General features: G+C 40.4%; 1 protein-coding gene across 1 annotated transcript in view; it reads left to right on the forward strand.

The window, feature by feature from the left end:
- Positions 1 to 2,997: 2,997 nt before the first annotated feature.
- Positions 2,998 to 21,986, forward strand: part of LOC134792886 (trithorax group protein osa) — a 107,450-nt gene continuing 88,461 nt past the window's right edge. The window contains exons 1-2 of the mRNA XM_063764686.1: positions 2,998 to 4,249; positions 21,475 to 21,639. Of these exons, the coding sequence (XP_063620756.1) occupies positions 3,701 to 4,249; positions 21,475 to 21,639 (714 nt within the window). The 5' untranslated portion in view covers positions 2,998 to 3,700. The remainder of the gene's footprint in view (positions 4,250 to 21,474; positions 21,640 to 21,986) is intronic.

Raw genomic sequence — 21,986 nt, forward strand, 5'->3', positions numbered from 1 at the left:
TACGTGATGACTTCCCTTTTGCATACTTTAGCTATTCTTTAAGCGTCATCGTAGATCTGTAATTGAAACAAAATTTTCAAATTTGCCGCTTTTGTATACTGACGGAAATGTCGGCTCAACCTATATAGAATCGATTACATATATATAAATAGTTAGAATTAACGTTTCAGTAATTAAATATTATGTATAAATATGAGTCTGTAATGTCCAAGGACTTCGGGTTTAATTTTTGGCAATTATGTAGCTCTCATTACGTGAATCGAATAATTAAACATGCCGAAATAAGTATATCTTTATTTATTTATTAGTATACTATTTAGGTAAAGTTATTTTTACATTAAGTATGAAATAACAATTTTGTAAGACCGATCCAAATCGTACCGACATCATGGTCACCCTAATCGTCATCAAGTTGGGGATACCAATTAATATTCAAAGTTACTACAATTTCTACCATATTCAATTTACTGTTTTTTTTGTTGCGCACATACTTGGCTTAATCAGTTAATAATATTAACATCATAATAATTAGCAAATTACTTAAAAGATATCAGAACTGTAATTGGAATATAGCACTAAAATAGTATAAGAAGGTAATGAATTTCAGTAGTATATTGATATAATTTTTACCACAATGGTATCTTTTTAACATTGGCAACATGTGCGAGTGAGACACAGGGCTCGGGTTTTCTATCTCATGTGGACCGTTTTCTCTAGTCTGGTACGAACAACATTCTGTCTCGGTGATAAGGTTCAAATTAGTATGGCAAAAAAAGTGACAACTCGCTCCAGTTTAAACAATATAACTTCATGTCTAAACCATAGACTTATAATATATAGAGACGGTGTCTCAGCGAGCTGTCACTGTTGCCACTTTTGTTTAGTGTACGATTAACAATGAGGCCCACCTTGCTGTAGCCATGTCGATAAAGTCATATCGATAAACTATCGACATTTCTTGCAATTTTAATTTTACTTCAAAGGTTTAACGGTACCTAAAATGAACAAAAACGCTTTTATTCTTTATTGTGGTTATCAGATCACAATTTTATAGTCACGCCCCAGCAGGGAACCAAGGGAAAGTTCAGATATTTAATTAAAATACATAAATACCTCCTAAAATAGGTGTTCCGTAATAATTGAATTATATTATAATATATTCATTATCCATTAGCATTTCAATTATGTTCATGTTTAACGAAGATATTGAAGCTTCAATTAATCGCTATTTCGTTCCACTGTGTAGCGTTTATCGATATATAACATGATTAAAATCGAGTTTTCACATCCCTAAAAGAGCACACATATACGCTTTTACGCACCCATACACAACCTGGGCGCATCAAAAAAGGCAACACTTGATTTGAAGTCCATCTTGTCAACAGTATGGTTGTCCTTTTTTGACAAACGGCATTTTTAAAAGAGCGAGGAGAGAGAAATGATTCTAGTTGCTGCGCCGTGAAAGAGAACAGAAAACGTTGGGCCCTTGGTCTAAACTCACGATTTTGTTAAGCTCTCTCCAGACTATGCGCGTGAATCGCGGGCGAAGCCGTGAATGCGGGTGTTGAGGAGGCTTTGCGTGCAAGACAGGGGCAAACAGGGGGAATCTACCTGCTAGATTGTGATGGTAATACCCTGCGATCATATATAACCACGGTAATACCCTGCCTTTTTACTTTCTTCCTTGCAGCGAACTGCATCCTGCAGTATTGTATTTTAATATTTGCCGCCTTGGATTGCCGCGTTTTCATAGAAGGCTTCTATCCCTGTGTTAGAAAGAGACGCTAACAATGTTTACAGGTTACTAGAGTCTGGCTAGCCAAAAATTGTTGACAGATATTTCGTTGTTGTATCACCAATTGTCTATGATTTGAAAAAAAAGCTAAAAGTCAGTTGACAATTTATGTCATTCATTCAAATTGTTTGCGGTTTATAAGGGGTTTATTTTAAGTAATATTAATAATGTCTATACTGAGTGAGGTTCGCGAACTATTATTTATTTAAGTTCGTAAATAATTACGACAATGTGCGAAGTCGACCTATATTACTTACTTTACTCTTTGGAGATAACTTCATGCCCTGACGGTCATCCTTGTCGAACGCGTGTTAATTGTTATTTCCTTCTCGCTCAGTGTCAGCAGTCGCAGTGTTTTCCAAACTTTTCACGTCGTAAGCTTGGTAATTAATGTGTAACTGTGAATTAGTTTTTTCAACGTTTGTCTTCTATAGATAAATAAAGTTTAATTTAATACATTAGATTTGTTTTATTTTACTATGTTTCTACATGAATAACTTAAAATTAATGTCGTTAAAATAATTTTCACCGTTGGTTAAAATTCTCCCACATTTTAAAGTTTGAGAACCTGTAAACAGCATGATGACGTAGGCCCGTGTCAGAGGTCATACGCGAATCTCGGAATAGAGTACCAGGCGGAGTATATTATTATACCATGGAGTAGAAGCAGCTATCTGCTAAAGTGAGAAAGTAATAGCAACTTTTACTACTTTCCCACTCTTACTTGCCTCATGTTCTATTCGATTGTAATAGGTAGTTGCATTCGATAGGCCATCAATATTAACAATCGATATGTTTTCTGTAATAGAAAACTTACTAACTCCATAGACAAGGGTACTATAAGCGTTAACTTTTTATGTAAATCGAAGCGAAGGCGTTCGTATTTTCAGCCAATTAATAGTAAAGTAAAATCATGATAAAATTAAAATAAGGTAGAACTATATTACGCCTACTAATAATTTATTGTTTATTTATTTAGGCAAATATTACTTAACAAGTAAAAAAAGTATTTTCACAGACCATTCCAGTCAACCTATCAGTGAAGAAGAATGGACGGGTTTATTCTTATTTCAAGTATTATGTTAGCATTTTGATTTTTGGGGAAAATATTTTAAAGAATGGATAAATAAATCACTTGTATTTTTCCTATATTTATCGTATGTTAGTGCGTGAAGTTAGCAAGAAACATATTGGCGCCAGCGGAACTTGTCACAAGCTAACTGCGCTGAGGTTGGCTACACTGTAGTAACTACGTGGTCGCAAGAGTACGAAAATGTAAACATGCACAAACATTTTTTGATATTTTTCCATTATTGGAGTTATAATAAACAATTTACCCTCTAATGAACTATATTTAAGAAAAATAATTCAAGTGATATATCAAAAAATATCTATTTAAGCGAAGTTTCGACATCAATTTATTTTCTGTAACCGTAGTGAATATAGGTGGAAGCGTCGTCAAGCGCTGTAGAAATTTCAAGTCCGTTTAATGGCGGACGCCAATAATTTGGAAGTTTCGTGATTCTATTGTTCTGTTTTCAAGTATTTCAATCGTTTATTGATTCGGGAATGAGTTTTGTTATTAGTGATCGCGCTCAAAGTGTTTCAAACGTGAAAGTGCTATGAAATGTTCTGTTTTAACGTGACAAAAGCGCCTACTAGCTATGTAACCTTTTCCCTAACCTCGTTTACGCCAATGGAGTAGATATGTGATCGATGTGTGTGCGTCGGTGAACGATTTTTCGTCCGTTTCGCGTTATTCTGTGCGAAGTTATTCGGGTTATTAGTGATGGAAGTGTCCGCGTCGCGGTTTTGCAATCCGACGCCCGATTTCGACGTAACGTAAGCGAGCCGGTCGATCGCTAGAGCCGAGTGTAAGCAGGCGGCCGTCCGCCACCAGCCGACATGGCTGCAACGCAGGCCGAGTCTCAGCGTAGCGATACGAACGTAGATCAGACTCCATCGGAACAGCTCAGTGAATCTCGGAACGCTCTATTACAAAACGGCACCGACAAGTCCGTCGGGCGCGTTCCGCCCGATGGCGTCGTGAACACAAAGAGTAAATCGCCGATGTCAGGCGAGCCGGGGCCGCCACGAGACGGCGGCGACGCGCCCGGTCACGACCGGATCGCAGACCGACCGCCGGGCGATCTGTACGGTCAATATAGGTATCCGGATGGCACGGATCCGTACTACGCGCAGCGGCCGGGATTCGGCGGGAAACCGCGCGGTCCGCCGCCGCAGCAGCGCTTCTTCCCGGGGCAGCCGACATCGCAGGCGCCGGGACCCACGCCGACGCTCAACTCGTTGCTACAGTCGAGTGGTGCGCCGCCACACCGCTACCCTAATAGTTACGAGCAGCCGCCGGCGGGCTACGGGCCTGGGCCTGGTTGGCCTCCGCCGCGGCCCATGCCTCCCTATAACCCTCAAGCTAATCCCTATAGGAATTCAACGGTGAGTCAATCTTAAATTAAAGTATAGTATGTAATTTTCTTCTCTAGCTCTGTACAAATTTAGAAACAGCCCCTCCCTGAGTGGGAACTCTTGTACCAACTCAATATATGTGAAGAATAAGGTTTAAATGGTAATAACACACAAAACAAACAATCTAAGTACAAAGAAATACCTACCTAAGTAGAAAATGTCAGGGCACCCACATGTGCTTTTAGTGTCACAGAAAAATAATGATAAACTAAAATAGATAATAACATCAAACATTAAAATCATTCTACTCTTTGTATAGTTGAGTCAACAAAAATTTTACAAGCCAACATTCCAAAATATTACATGCCTCTAAGACCCTGACAATAATAAATGATTGTGTAAATATATTTTTTGAACATCGGCTTGTAAAGATGCTTGTAAACTCAGTCTTACCTAATTGCTGCACTCTCTTTATGAACATTTTCTGCTGCTGTGGTATAACAGAAATGGTTGTGATGGTATAAAAGAAATTTTATTACTGAGGCCCTAAAGATATCAGGATTAACAAACAACATGGTGAAGGAAGAGTCAAACCAATCCCTCTTTCTTTAGGTAATTTATATGTAGTGATTTTCTTTAATCACTTGCTTACATTAGGCTACTATTTATTTACCTGATAATATTTAAATAACAATGCCTACACTCACGTGAATTTTTGTCGTTATTGGCGACATGTTTCGGACCCATCGGGTCGTTGAGGGTCGGGTCGGGTTGTTATTTAAATATTTATAAATATGGCTCAGGAAAGTTTAATTTCTATTACCCTTTTTTTACCTGATAATATCTGTAATAAGTTTAATGACTACTACAAAGTTATCATAGTTCTATTTGAGATAGATATAACTTACAAGTGAGTTAAAGAGTTCCAGGTATATGCCAATGTTGTTTGCTAAATAATATTTTCAGACACACCTTGTACATGTTTATGATTTTTATAGATGTGGATTAAACATCCATTTATCATTTACCAATTGAGGTAGATAATTTTAGTAACTTGTAATCCCAAGTTTTAGGTAATGCCTATTGTGGATCTTTCACCTAAAAATATTTTTGACTGCACAAAGAGTTAATATAAAGTAAAGTAAGCCTAGGACCGCATTATTAAGAAATGTGTATTGGTGTATCTTTTTATTCTTTTTGGATTATAAAATTACTGTAATTATTAAAATAAAAATTGTGTGTAGTACTATAAAAAATATGAATATCAAAAAAAGTTAATATAAATAAAAGATCAGTGTCATATTAAACAATAATATCTGGGAGACATTCCATGGCTGGAAGGACAAAAACAAAAACATGGACCAGATTAGTTCATAATAAGGAAGAGTGGAGAAGATTGGGGAAGGCCTTTGCCCAAAGGCACACAGAAGTGGTTACCGTAGAATGTAGATTAAGGAATCTGTAGATATAGTATAAAAAAAATGTACCTATTCTGAAATAAGGCTATAAATAAATAAATCTGGGAGACCGAGCTTTGCTCAGAAAATTTATAAAAATTCCAAAATGCGCGTTTTCCCAGAGATAAGACCTAGCTAGATCGATTTATGACTCCCGAAAATCCCCATATAGCAAATTTCATCGAAATCGTTAGAGCCGTTTCCGAAATCCCCGAAATATATATATAAACAAGAATTGCTTGTTTAAAGGTATTTGATGCAAAGCAAGAATTATTTATTTTATTATTATTTTGCCACTTAGTTTATGTTACCTCTTCACGCTTAAACTGCTGAACCAATTTAGTTGAAATTTGGTATGGTGATAGTTAGAGTCCCGGGGAAGGACATAGGGTAGTTTTTAACCCTGAAATCAGCCTTTAAGGGGGTGAAAAGGGGGGTAGAAGTTTGTATGGGGAATCACTAAAAAGCAGATTGGATAAATAAATATTATAGGACATTTTTTTACTTGACATAAGGCTTGTCTTGTGGGTACTAGACGTCGATATGTATAATATACACATATATACAAATACTTATATACATAGAAAATATCCATAACTCAGGAACAAATATTTATGATGAACACACAAATAAATGCCCTTACCAGGATTCGAACCCGGAACCTCCTGCTTTGTAGGCAGGGTCACTACAGGGGATAAAAAATAAGCTACCCAAATTACTAACTCCATGCCAGTCCATGCAGATGAAGTCGCGGTCAAAAGCTGGTAACTAATAAATGATTCGGTCAAGTTATGTTTTCATGTATGGGGAAGACAAACAAATTATAGCCAGCATTCAATGAATGTAGTATGATACCTTTGGGTATGGTGCTTTACGCACACTAGTGTCCCATGCACGCCCCCTGACGCAACCCTCCCTTTTAGCATGAAATATGTCCCGGGTGACGGTTTTTTTTAATTTTTGAGAAAAGTATTAGATTTAGGAATAAAGTGTCAAGGCAAGAAATAATCCTTAATAAATTTTAAACAAAAAAGGTTACATGCAACTTTTTGGTAAGTCTCACCATATTCATGTATTAACTTGTTGAAGTTCAATATAACATAGTACATGATAGTACTGAAAGAAATCTTATACGGAAAATAAGCTTGCAAGGTTATTCTCCGTGTAAGATTTCTTGTGCACACTAGTGTGCGTAAAGCACCATACCCAAAGGTATCATACTACATTACAGCATTTGATGCTGGCTATAATTTGTTTTTCAAAAAACACAATTTGACCGAATCAAAATATCAACATTCTTACTTCTGCAGTGTTGTTTATAGCCTCCTAAGATCTAGAAGCAGTTGTTTTGTTTTTAAATATAGAACCTTTAGTTACTCAATAAAGTAGTAGGTTTTGGTAGGTTATTTTATTTAGTTACCCCCCTTATTCATAGAACTTTACGGTCCTGATTTACATAGTTAAATTATGTTTTATCCCTTTCTTATAAATACATAGTCAAAATGACAGATAAGGACAAACGATTATTAGCTATTATTAAATTGTATAAAGGCCTGGCCAAACAGCCGGCGCGACGCAGCGCCGCGGTCGCGCCGCGCGACCGCGGCACATGCTAACAGGTTACCGATGTCAAACAGACTGCGTCCCGCCGGTATCACGCCCCGCTTCTGTCGTGCCCCGCGCCGCGCGGCGCCTTGCGTCCACGCGGCGGCCCGCCGCGTCGCGCAAGGTCACATCAGTCGAATCGGACGTTAGGCAGCGAGCGGTGCGCCGCGTTCCCGCGCGGCCGCGCCGCGTTCACGCGCGCGATGAGGGCGTGTTGAGAGCGTGAGGCCGGCGCGATCCGCGCGCGCCCTGTTTGAACAGGCATCGCGTCGCCATCACGCGGCGCGGACGCGGCGCTGCGTCGCGCCGGCTGTTTGGCCAGGCCTTACCGGGACTTAATCGCGTATTTAAGTTTTAAGATTTACCTCGTTGTACAATTTAATAGTGTGTAAAAATTGTGAAAGTTTAATTTAAATCAGCGATTATTAGCTAAAGGTTCCGTCACACAGGCGCGTTTCCCGGGCGGGGCGTGAGCGTTTTATATCTAAAAGCGGCGCGCCCCGCTCACGCGCCGCCTGCAAAACGCGCCTGGGTGTCGGAGCCTTAATTGGGTTTGTAGCGCGTTTATGTAAGGGGGGTTAGTACAGTCAGCAGCAGAATTTGCCAAGCGGGCGAGGTGTTCAAAATTACCTCCACACGCTCTTATTCTCTTAACAATAAAGTCACATCAAGATCATTTTGAACACCCGGCCCGCTTAACAACTTCTGCTGCTGACAGTACTTAATAATCATTTTTTACAGCCTTACACTGGCTGCGTGTGCGTAGACGTGCGCGTGCGCAAAAATGTTTGAGCCACGCACGCACAGGACACGCAAGCGCTGTGCCGTCTCTCATAAAGATCTGTATATTGCGCACGTGCACGGTACGCACATGGACCCGGTGTACGAAGGCCTTAAACGCGCAAATCGCAGAAAGGTTAAAAACAGTTCTGGAACCATTCACCATATTTAAGCGATGTTTCTATTATAGATTTAAACGGTGAATCATCTTGGAAATATGGTGTGTCAAATTGTCGATAGAAGAATCAATGCTCGGGTTCTTTGCAAAAAAATGTTGTTTCATTCAATTTGTTTGCTGTAGGTACATGTGTTATTGGTGCGGGTGGCGAAGAACTGAAAGAAATGAAGAACTTATAACTTTTCCTCTTTACTTCTCTAAGCGCCACTTGCACCATCCCACTAACCCGGGTTAACAGATTAAACCTGGCGGCTTAGCACGGTCGCGTTTTTATCCCTTGTCACCATGCCTGTCACGTTCTAACAAGTATGTAAGTGCGAAAGGGACGCGCATAGTGATAGTCGATAAAAATGGAACCGTGCTGAGCCCGCTGGAGTTACCATGGTTACCAGTACAATTTTACACTGGGATAACGATTTAACGGGTTAACCCCGGGTTAGTGGGATGGTGCAAGTGGCCCTAACGAGGTTAGGAGGTTAAGCATGTGTACATGTGATTTTTTGTCAGTAAGGTATAACAATTCCTAATTTTTTTTTATTAAAAGGTTCTTGAGAGGTTTAAGATAGTTCCTATCAGGGATGTTGCGAACATCCGCATCCGCAACTGCGGAACTTCCGCATTATATTTAACATCCGCATCTGCATACGCATCCGCATAAAATCGATGCGGAGCTTATGCGGGTGCGGATGTCGAACAAGTCGGTACAGGAACGTCTTAGCGGTGGCCTAAGTCATTGGCGCCGCCAGGATTACTTTACGTGCATATTTGGAATAGAAGCACTTGATGCAGTCATTTGTTTTTTTATGTCATAATAATAGTTTGACCAATCACAATTGGCTAGCTGGGTAAATTTTTGAAGAGTGGGTTTTTTTGTATGGCTTTTTTTCTTTTTTTGCAATATTAGAATAATGATTGGGTAAAGGGGGTGTTTTAACAACATAAAATATAAGGCATCAATCTGCTTTTTGAAATATGAACATTATGAACGCTTAAATATCGACATTTGTATGTCACTTTGTCGACATTTGTACGCCACATTCGACATTTGTATGGTGTAAGTAGCCGTACAAATATAATATTATCTTCAAAGTTTTTTGACCATCTTTCGTACATCATGAACCCGATTGAAGCAGTTATTAGACACGAAATTCTACCATCAGTTTGCTAACTATAATTATAAAGAAACACAAATCATTTGTATATCAACAAATAAGGGCCCATACGAATTTCGTAGTAACCGTACCAAAATATACGTCCCTTAAAAAGTTAACCTTATTTTCTTCAATCAAAAACACCGACTCTGTGTCCACTAGTGTTGGAGATCGAAGCCCAAGTGATGCACTATTGTATCGTATGATAAACGTAAGTAGTGAACCAACAGACACACTATATTTTGGGAGGCATTCTTGAATCATAACAAAAAAAGTGCCGCGCCGTCAAATACATAAACGCTATCCTAATTTTAATAAATAACGCATTATTTTTTATAAACAATAAAATCAGATCTCTAAGCTAAGCTAAGCAAAGCAATGCTCTTTGTAAAGGTATTACGTTTTTGACAATACGTTACCGAAGTCCAAAGTTATGATTTTTTGCTGAGCCCTCACGTGAATACTGTTCGTTAAATGTAAGTAGGTACTTGGAATTTTAGCCTTAGGAAATATACTTAGTGTTCACAGGAAAAGAGTAGAGGAGGATACTGAATTCCTTGACAAGGTGATGAACAAATTTGGACAGCAACCTAGCCTTTTTTTTATTGAAACAGTAACTTAATAATGCTGGTGTAATCGGGTAATTTTTTTTTTTCTATTTATTTTATTTCCTGACAGGGGGGTGCAAGTGCACCCCCTTGCACCCTGCTGCCGGCGCCCATGGCCTAAGTGCTAGGTAATTTCGTCATTACCTATAACGAAATCGTCTAGATCCAGAAAACTCGGCCAAGTTACTGTTTATTAAATATAACGCACCTATATTCTTGCTCCAATACTAAACGTATCGTTTTTTTTTTAAATAATAAAATACTAAAAATGTAATATTTGACGTTTTCTAAGTACCTAATCTTGACATACGCCTCCGCATCCGCGGATGTGAGCCTTTAAATATCCGCATTCGCATCCGCGGATGTCAAAAAATCTGCATCCGCAACATCCCTGGTTCCTATATAATTACTGTGGACCTTAATGTAAATTACGATTGTGTTTTTAGAACATAGGACGCGGTTTTTGTTAAAGATACCTAATGATATCGGATATTGAAAGTAGGTATGTACCTACTAGGTATTTCACTTTCGAAAACTGTTCTATTGTGATATCTGCCAGTGACGGCGTGTCGAGAGGAAGCAAACAAGAAAAACACCGCGAAGGAATAATAACGCGGTCCGTCGCTGCGGGTTGGTGAGATATAAAAACGAAAGCGCACAGCGATAGTGAAAGTTTGATGTGTAGGCAAATATTACTCGCTTCCAGGCGGAGATTTGTGCGTTCGCCTCTCGGTTCCGAAATGCGATAAAGCTTGCCGAAATGCGCGGATACACCGGCGTTTCGCAGACTCCTCTCTTTGCACATACATTATGTAGCCAACACCGGTGGGACGTGTGTTTGACGGAGCCTGGCTGAATGGAGGAGGCCTTGACATCTGACACGTGTACTTACACATCCAGCTTGGCTTGGGAGATGAAAGGGATATCTTTTTTGTTTAGTTCCTCGTTGTAACCTGCCAGCATCGTTGCCTGGTTCATTTGAATACCCAACGTGGAATACGGAAATTGTTTTTTTTCTCTGTAGTTTCTTTCCTCGTATTTTTCTACGGTAAGTATGTTTGTAATGGCTTATCATATGTGTGCTAGCTGCATCTAATAAGTTCGGTATCTACCGACAACAACCTACCTAGTACCTACTTATCTTAGGAAAGATTATGATTGACATAACACCTACTCGTGTTCTTCGGTTGAGTTTTCTTGAAACCTTAACTATCGCAATTCCGTAAAAATAAATTCCAAAGGCAGTCAGTTGTAAACAAAGTTGTACGGATATTCGCAAAAGCTATTTCAAGTTGAAATCCTACGACTGAATCGAGCAGCTATAACAGGCGGCCATAAAACAATGCATCGAGCACGTGTTTACACTTTCGAGTTCACATTCAAGGTCGTACGCATTTGTAAAGGATGTGCCCGTGTAGGTTGGCCGGTGAACAAATACCGGTTACGTAACGTTGTCCCACTTCCCACGACTCCATTACGATTATCTTCTGACACTTGCGGCGAGCTATCGGCATCGTTTGGGGGTTGGGGAAAGTGAATTTTGCATATCATATATACGACACGATACTTAAATATGATGTGCACCTTAACGTGAAAACATGACGGCAATCTAGGAAGGGGAAGTACAATGGTGCTTATCATAGGATTTCCCCTTTTACATGAAACAAGAGGCTAGCAGTCACGTCCATGCTGTACAGGGAAAGATCTGATTCAAAAGGGTTCACGTCTCATACGCCTTAACCCTTACAATAGTTACATTATAATGATAAAATAAACAGAAAATATAAAACAAAATCATCGCCGTGTATGAACCTGGACTGGCTACCAGGTGTTGATGATTATGATGAGTACCTAAATTTTCTGAGAAAAATATGTCAAGTAGATAATCTACATTTTTATATTATTAGAAATAATGTTTATGTTAAATGTATTTAAAATTTATTTGTATAGGTATATTTGTTAACAACATATTAAAATATATTAACTCACATTTATAGACGGATCTAACGTGAGCTAATGTGTTCAAAACGCGAAAGTTTAAAATATTATATTAAAATATGTTCCATTTGTATAACGTGTAAATTGGTTAAGTATATGAATAACAAATGACTTATGACTTTGTTTACATTACCTACCTATTGATAAAATCACTATTGTACAGAAAAGGTAATAACGGTAAATTGGTTTGTTGACACTATTTTCAATATCCACCGTTCCAAACTCGCAGTAGTTCTCGCATCTAATGGCTCACAGTAGTTTACAATGACCAATTTATAGAAAGCTATTCAAATAATACCCTATTTTCCTGTGCACGTGGATGGCTAAAACAAATTAAAGCGATACGAAGTTATAAATTGCATTCCATTAGGTAAAATTGAGGTCAAATGCTTTGCTTGTCTATTTGGGATAAATTATTGGTACTATTTTGGTTACTTTGTATTTGTACAGTCAGCATTAACAGTAGCACTCTGGATTACTTTTCCAAATGGGGATATATCTCGGCAGTACGTTTTCATAAGTATCTGCTGCAGTTGCAGTCTAATTATTCTATAGAGATTTATCGCTCCCTTTTAGATAATGGTAGAAACTTTTGACGTCTACTGAGTGACTAGTCTGATCCTACTCTGTTCGGATGTTTTAATTTACATAGTTTTGTTTTGGAGTGGTACCTAATTTCCCCAGAATTTTGTTACTCTTTCGATACTGTAATAGCTCGTGTACAAGAAAAGCAATGTATTATAAGACACTAAGGCCTACTGTCCACGGAAGGGTAGCTGCATAGACGCGTATTCGTCATTGTACGCTTGGTGTACGCCGTGCCGCTATATAGTTATAGCGGCGTGTAAGCGCGGCGTGGGCGTTTTATATGTAAAAGCGACGCGCTGCCCGCAAAACGCGCCTGTGTGACGGAGCCTTAAATGTGAGACGTTGGTAGTTTTGCCCTAGGCCTAGAGTACTTTTGAGTTTGACTACTTATGATTGTATCGTAACGTAATACAGGTAGGTGTCCAGTCCACACTTCCCAACTCCCAACTCGACGACTATAGCGCCTGTTTTGCCTGAAGATTTTGGTGTAGTTATTAATGCACAGATTAAAAAAATTCGGTAGTTGATAGGAGGCTGACTAGTAAATTAATAGATTATTGTGGTAAAATCCACATGGGTAATTGTATCTTTTATTGAATATTGTGTGACCACAGTGCTCTTTAGGAATTCCAGCGTCTCGGACGTGAAGGCGCATTGTCATTGAAATCGCTATGACGTTACACTGATTATTTATGAATGGGCAAGCATTGTGGAATTAGTAATTTATCTCGGCATGTCGTTTACTCACAATCGTGTTAGATAGTTGTCGATAAGGAGACACGTGGTTGCGAGGTCGACGACCCTACATACTCGTGTACGCCGACAGCTCGGTAATAATAATAAAATGTTTCCTTGCGACTGGTTCAAGGGCGAGTCGCTGATATCGGCAGCGCCCGCTATATTTAGATTTAGCTGTGTATTGTGGATATGTATTGCTACACTTGTCTTATGTTTTAACACGCTCGTTTCTCTTCTCTACCTATTTTCGCTCACATATGTTTTACCGAACGTTTCGATCCAAAGCCCGATGACAACTACTGCTTATGTGGCACACCTTTGACAGGTGTAAATAATGTATTCCCACCTGTTCCTCGCTTCATATGCCGTGCCAGCAGCGACAGTATAACATTCGACATAAGCGTCGTACCTACATATATATTAGTAGTTTCGGCTTATCCAGTTAGAATTTGCTCGTCGGAGAAGTGATCGATTTCCTATTCTCTCGTATTTAGGGCGATACGTGGTGCGTAGTGCAGCCGGAGTAAATTTCGCTCTCGCTTTCGTATCGCAATAGAGGCAGTGTGTACATGAAAACGAGATGAATGGGCCGACGGAGACCGTTCGTTCCGAGTCCGTGATGTGGATTTCGTAAAATCAATGCGAACCGTCTCGGGCCCGCGTGCGGCCGATAATCGTGTCATTGTGTTGTGCTTGGATAATGGGGACGGCCCCGATCGTCTACCGCAACTACGAGGGGTCACTGACCGTTTAACTGCTTTAATGTGTTAAAATTTCACTTGCTTCATACCGAGACTGATTGATATTCCATGGTATAATAAAAGGGTTTATTTTGGTTGGAGTAAGACCTGAGCAGGTGGACAACTCCTGAAAAGATTGCTTGACAAAAAAGTGTTTATAGTATGTACGACCACGAAACAAGGCGACGGCTCTCTCAATACTACCGCATCAGAGTGTTGTTGTGCAGCATCTGTAATGATGTCACTTCTGTGAATCTTAAAGTATCCAACATGAAGCACCTTGCATCATCGTGATTCGTATCGGCGGAGTGAGACGTCACTGGCACGTCACACGCCTGCATTCATTCATACAATATGTTGAATGTTGTAATGGGGTCGTTAAACCGACCTGACGTCACATAATTGCCGGCTCCCTTCGCCACTCGCCAGTTGAAATCAAAACGACGGATTAATAACAAAACAACGAGGGAGGCCTTTGTAGGTCAAGCACATTATCAATACCAACTATTGTTTCAATTAATGCGATAAGAACAAATTGTTATGTTCGTCATGTCGATGACAAAACAGGGTATTAATATATGTTGTAAACAGATCATTAATGAACTTAGTATTTTATTTACCTACTTGAACGTAATGAAATGTGCTATGATGCAATGATTTCCGTTCCAATGACAGGGTAATGTCTATTCTGATTTCTAGCTCTAAGCCTAAGCGACGAGTTCAAAATAGTGTGTTATTAGGTCAGCCTTCTATTATTATCTCGACACGACCTACAATCTACAATTCAAGTCATAGTGAAATGGTAATCAGTAACCGAGCTAACATTGCGATACCGCTTTCGTCAAAAGATGTAATATTATGGAATAGTTTGACTTCAATTATCATGTCATTTCTAGACCCGCAGTCTACAATTCTTATGACTGTCTCTAGTGTTAGATCAGGTTTTGTAGGACGTTAGTAACTCGATCCTTATCTTAACAGTGTCATTCCTTGGTATTTACGGGTGTTGATAATTTCATACTGGCCATGGCTAAGGAGTAAGGAATGCAAATCGGTTATTTTTTTTGTATGGAAATAACCGCGGTTTCGGTTAAAAACAGAATATTTCCATACAAAAAATAACCGATTTGCATTCCCTACTAAGGAGGAAACTGGTTTTAAGCTAACCTCGTCGAGATACTCGTAATGAAATGTTTGAAAGTTAAGGATACTTTGCGTAATCTATAATGACGTAGAATCGAGTCGATCGTATTAGCGACATTGTCGCCGAGAAATCCAGACGTCGAATGAAGACGAATGGTGGCATACCGTATCCAGCGAGGGGTGAATATTTCTTTAATCCATGAGTTGTCGGTACATAACGGGGCGCGCGTCTATACATAGTGTACATCTACATTGAAAGGTCACGACCGCCACTCTTTATGTACTCCAGATAGTAGGTACCTATAGGGAGTTCTTTATTGAACCGTCTTGGGTGAAAAGGGGTCGGTTTATTAGGTCAGTAACACTTGTAATCCGTTTGTTTACACTTGTGGCGTCTTTGAAGGACGAGTTTGACTATTTAACTGTTAAATGAGGAAATAGTTACTTAGTGTAGGTAGATAGATGGTATCGTTTTAGACATTGTCATTACTTGATGAGATGAGAAATGATACTTGACAACGGCTTATATAAGTAACTTTAGCACGTGCATAATTCAAGTTTACGGCGTAAAACTTAACGGCGTTAACAATACTAGCTTTGTAGTTTGTTTAGAAATTGTCCTTCAATTACATTCACACCGCTATGCAGCAATTCATTCATCGTCTTCAACGATCACTCGATCATCACCGATGATCAAAGGCTAATAATACCGATTGATACCCAATTAGACTTCACCTTCACCCTCTCCCAAGGAGATCTCCCTGGCACCTGTACACGTGACGTGATGTGCTCTAAAGTTTACTAGGACGATTAGATAGTAAACAAAGAATGTGTCGTGTAAGATCGGAGTGCAAGCCACCTGTTGCCCAACAGCAGCACCTAGTTACCGCGAGCTTGACATTCACGGGGCGCTCGTGACGGCGCAGACCGAAATAACTTGCCGTAACCGACCGCATAACACGACGTAATGCTCTTTCTATTTATAGAGTCTTATAATTAAATACACAGACATTTGTATTTACCAACCGCTAGTCCGTGACGCCATCGCGGATTGCGATACGCATGCGCGTCGCCGCTCACTGACGGCCGACCGATGCTGCAAAAGTATATGTCCGGAAAAAAAAACACCTTTTATGAATTATTAACTCGGTCCGTTTTAATTAGCACCGTTATAATTAAATGACAAAGCATGGGGACCGGTGTAAAAAAGTTGACAGAAGCAAGTTGTCGCTCTCGCGCCCGTTACTTCAGGCACACGTCGACGGAAGTCGGAACAGATGATTCGATGAATACGGTTTACGTCCCATTGTTGTAACTCAAACTCGTATAAAAAGTAAACCGGTCAGCAGGCCTTTTATCGCTCCTCGCAGGAGCCGATGAAATTAAGTAATAATAGTAATAACAGTCAATCTCATTCATTTTCCCTTTTACTCGCAACAATATATGGGTTCGAGTTTTTTTGTAGATACGCAAAGGGATACCCCGACGGCGTTTTATGTAAAGGAAGGCAAGGTTACACTCACACATTTACATAGTGGTGTGTCGGCGTAAGGTGCGTTTGTAGTGGAGGGAATCCCCAACTTTTTACAAACACAATCAAAGTTATGTAATGTTTGCTCGTATCCGCCGGCGCACGGGCTGCTACCGTTGTTTGTACGAATGCCGATGTTACACATAACTTGCCTCTTGTATTAGTCATAGGTCATTAACATTACCGTTAAACGGTGTTTACATTTTAACACTCAGGGTAATAAATTGTTTTACCTTGACTTTGGAATTTATTTATCCGTCATATTATTATGTTCTGTGGATACAAGTGCAATAATTTTGTCGAAATAATTACATCAGTTGTGCATTATTTAAACAAACTTATTTCTTTCATAGTACATATTTTAAAAATTTGTTCCCCTTCCCATTAAACAAGCATTGTAGTTGTAGCAAACTGTTAAATGATTCAAAATCACCATTGTAAACGTCACACGTCGCGTTGTAAAGGGCGAAGGTGTAATTGCAGTTATTATGTAATGTTTCGGCCGTCGGTTGGCAATGACATAATAGTGATGCAAAGTGGGTGAATGCGCCGCTTCTACCGGCCTGGAATCCGGTCACATTCCTAACGGCCTGCACTTGCACTCTAGTGCCTGCAATTATATCACAACATTCACAACACATCTCACTTCGCGACATATTTATGTCACTCTAAAGTAAACTAGTTTACTAAGAAAACGTTGGAATTGGATTCTAGAATGGGATTATGTGTGCTTCACCAGATAGACGCAATTATATTATGTGCGTATAAGTGTCTTGCAACTTATATTGTGCACGTCAGCACGTCACATTCTTACACCATTGTTCAAAATCGTTGATTCTTATACTATAAATAAATAAATATTATAGGGACATTCTTACACAAATTACTTCCCACGGTAAGCTCAAGAAGGCTTGTGTTGTGGGTACTCAGACAACGATATACCTATATAATATACAAATACTTAAATACATAGAAAGCATCCATGACTCGGGAACAAATATCTGTGCTCGTCACACAAATAAATGCCCTTACCGGGATTTGAACGCAGGACCATCGGCTTCGCAGGAAGGGTCGTTGTCGTTACCCGCTAGGCCAGACCGGTCGTCGACTATACTACATAAAGATGAAGGTACCTATTCATTTATATTCATCTATACAAATTCCATACGACGGAAACAAAACTAAATGACATTTGGAACAATGTTTCCAGCACTAAAATACTACACGTGATAAGAAATTACTGATTACTTGACTTACTTACCCCTGTTTTCAACTTACCTCAACGACCTTAGCATACATTTTAGCATCAAATACAGATCAGACACCTCATTTCTTGGCTTTGCTTCAATCGAATACCTAAATAGAGCGAAAATCTTATGTAAAAAAATAATAATGCGGTCCTGAAACGCCTGAAGTACAGTTTCTTTTATTTTTTAGGATCGTACCCATACAATAACTTGGTTTGAAAGTTGTTAAAATATCAACTCTTTATACTTGGATCATCGCTTAGGTTTCACTGCATCTTAATTTCATTTTACCCGTTTACCAAGATTCCTAGATCTCAAAAAGGAAGTGTCAAAATTCTTAAATCTCAGAATGTCTAAATTTATTTCTCATAATACCACATTTTCATAATGACTTGTAGACAGCTTGTAGTTGATTAAAGGCGAGTACACAATAGATAGGTATGTATTTATGTAATGATAATTGATAATGCAGCCGGCTCTTTCCGTAAACACGCCCGTTGTAATCCCATGTACTGTACTACGTAGAGTACTAGAGTATCATTTCAACCAGAATATTCATCCAAATAGATGAGTTTTTTATTCGTGTAGCTAAGTTCTTGCTTTGCTACGTCCTAATTGCCCAGTTTAAAGGCTTGGCCACACACAGAGCGCGACGCAGCGCCGCGTCCGCGCCGCGTGATGCCGACGCGAAGCCTGGTCAAACAGGGCGCGCGCCGATCGCGCCGGCCTCACGCTCTCAACACGCCCTCAAGGCGCGCGTGAACGCGGCGCGGCCGCGCGGGAACGCGGCGCACCGCTCGCTGCCTACGTCCGATCCTACTGACGTGACCTTGCGCGACGCGGCGGGCCGCCGCGTTCGCTCGGCGCAGCGCTGCGCACGCGCCGCGCGGACGCAATGGGCCGCGCGGCGCGGGGCGCGACAGAAGCGGGGCGTGATACCGGCGGGACGCAGTCTGTTTGACGTCGGTAACCTGTTAGCATGTGCCGCGGTCGCGCGGCGTGGACGCGGCGCTGCGTCGCGCTCTGTATGTGGCCAAGCCTTTAGCCTCGAAGCATGAAACCGAATCCATTCCGTTGGATATAAAACGCTTCCGAACCACATTCACTCCTCATTTTACACTTTGGCATTGCTTGTTCAAAAGACTTACCTCTGTGTTCACACACTGAATGAACCTTTGAAGGTAAACGAAGTGTAGCATTGTAAAACAAAACTCAAAAGGCAAATGAGCTTTAGAAACAGTTTGGCTTAGATAGCAAAAAAGGAATTAGAGCATCGGTTTTACTTGTTTCAATCTGAATACGAACTTTGATTGGAAATGGCGTTTTAGAAAGATTTTACATTCCTTCTCATATTTAAATAATATTAAATATGAGAAAGAATTCCAGAAACGGATAACGCCGTCCTTAGCTATTTTTATTCCTATATGTTAATAACAACACATTTCCTGTTCCTTAAAAAATAGGGACATTGAAAACTGAAAACAAAAGCCCAGGTGAATTAGTGAATTCGAAGGCATAAGGTCTTCGTTAATTCCTCATTTTAAAACCACATAAGCGATTATGGAACTCGTTCCTCTGGTTAGGCATAAATACTTGTGGTCCGGACAAGTGATCCTTTACCCCCCTACCTTTCCGACAAATGCCTCCCTGTACTGGCCTGACATTTATGAGACAAGGTTTACGTTTCGAGGCCAGTACATTTTGTTAGTCAATGGACTTTGTATTTGCAATAGTTTATGCGTTGCAACTATGGATAGCTATGCTTGTTTGTGGGCATATGAGGATGCGTGGAGGGCGTAGGTGCGCAGCCCGCGCACTGTCGGCCAATTACTCCATAAATCAATACGGATGTCGCCCTATGCGGTGGTTCTTTGTTCCAGCAGACTGGAGATCCATGGCCCGTCTCAATGGCTCCAGCTCCGGAAAACTCACAGAGGTATCGCGGGGCCGGATGATTACTTATTAACGTAGGTGGAGGCTGGCTGGCAGCACGGGCGGGCCGAGCCGAGCTCGTCGCGCGATCGATGCCGTGTCGGCCAATAGCGCGCCGCCGCCCCCCGGCTTCGCGCCCTGCGCAACCCTCGCCGCACCCCCCCGCGCACCGCACACCCTCAACACCGCCCCCATAAATCATTGAATCCGCCATAAAACACCCCCGATGTTCGTAAAAATGAAACTAATTGCGGACACAATTCTCATATCTTCTAGTAAAATTACCTACATCCGAGAACCGGGCCGGAAAGTAGTTGGAAAAGTTGCAGGTTCCATCTAAAACATTTACTGCGAACAAAGCGAACGCCGCTCCCCGTCACTCTTTTGCTTCGTAGCGGGGCTCGTACGAATAATTCAATTTCCATCATAGAACAAAATGAAAACTGAAGCGGGGCGACTTTGTTAGCACAACGAATTATTGCGGACGTCAATTTGTTAGACATGTTATCTGGATGGAATTTACATTAAAGATAAACTTATTATATAACAGTCTCCTTTTTGATGAAGCATGGCATGAAAGGGTAGGGAAATTATTGAATGCTTTTATAAGATACTTACTGCTATGATAATGTCGTATTCTGTTGTCGCTGTCCCAGGTGACAGTTTATTTGGTTACTCTGTTTACATTCTCGTACTCGCGTCCGACGCCGACGGAACCTGGATTTAAGTAATTGTATGAACAGTTTTGTTTTGTGGTGTGTGTGAGTTTACAGATAACTGTGTAGATGGAGGTACATATCATAGGCACAAGGACAAGTCTGTTTCTGCAAACGATATTAGACTAAAATTACTGGTGTGTTTTAACCCATAGAAATCTAGTGCGATGGACTCACAATTTTCGAGACAAACACCAAATTGACCGTACCGTACCGTGACCGACAAATAAATAAATAAATATCATATTAGGATATTATTACACAGATAGACTACGCCCCACAATAAGCTCAATATGATAGATACCTATAGATAAATACATAGAAAACGCCCATGACTCAGAAACAAATATCCTTGCTCATCCTCATCACACAAATTTGATGTTACTAATCCCGATAAATAGCTAAAGTGCAAGGATTTCTGAGTGTGATTGTACGAAGTTTTAAGAAGGGAGTCTGGCTGGAAGACTGGAACCGACGGTAGATTTAAACCATCTGACAGAATTGGAATTCGCAGTAATACAATACAACGATCAGTTATTGCTTGCATTGGAAAAGCCGTGTTACTTATGATAACTTGTTATGACTCAGATATTAGTTGAATTGTAACCATTTATTACGTAGCGTACCTAGGTCAGGAACGACATTATTTTTGACCTTCATTTGCATTTTTCCTAACCCAAAATCATTTGGGCAATCGAGGGTCAGGGACGAACTACCTTGGCTGTTGTGCGGTTCAAGGTTGCATGGAATTTCATTTCTCCCACCTACTCAAGTCCCCCTAGAGATACCCCCTGTGGTCTTAATTAAGGCATGATCTAATGTTATGTGTGTTGTTGTTTATAGCCACCGCGAGGCTTCGGCGGGCCTCCGTACGGCGCGGGCGCCCCGGGGGGCCCTCAGCAGCCCCCGGCTGGCTACGGGCCTCCAGGGTCCTATCCTCAGCGGTATCCACCGCCTCCCGGCCCACCGGGAGCACCCAACTCCAGGCCGCCGTTCTCCTCGCATCCGGTAAGTATCGAAACGCACTACACACCACAGGGCTTATTACACCTAGATAAATGGAAGTGAAGTTCTCTCCGCCATATTGCATCACTCTTAATTATCTTAAATGTGTCATAATCAGTCAAAAGTGTTGTAATAAGACAATAACATTCACAATACTAGTGATCTTGTAACGTTTTCAGTTGGCGTTTTATGGACAAGTTACTGCTAACTACCTACCCTTTAAAACAGTATTCTAAATGACACACAATAAGCACAAATACGTATGTTTACACACAATAGTTCTACGAACTAACTTATGGAGTAGTCCGTTGCAGTTATGTTTGTGTAAGTGTATATCATTGTCATTTCAT

Source organism: Cydia splendana, chromosome 1, assembly GCF_910591565.1.
Source record: "Cydia splendana chromosome 1, ilCydSple1.2, whole genome shotgun sequence".
Classification (NCBI taxonomy): domain Eukaryota; kingdom Metazoa; phylum Arthropoda; class Insecta; order Lepidoptera; family Tortricidae; genus Cydia; species Cydia splendana.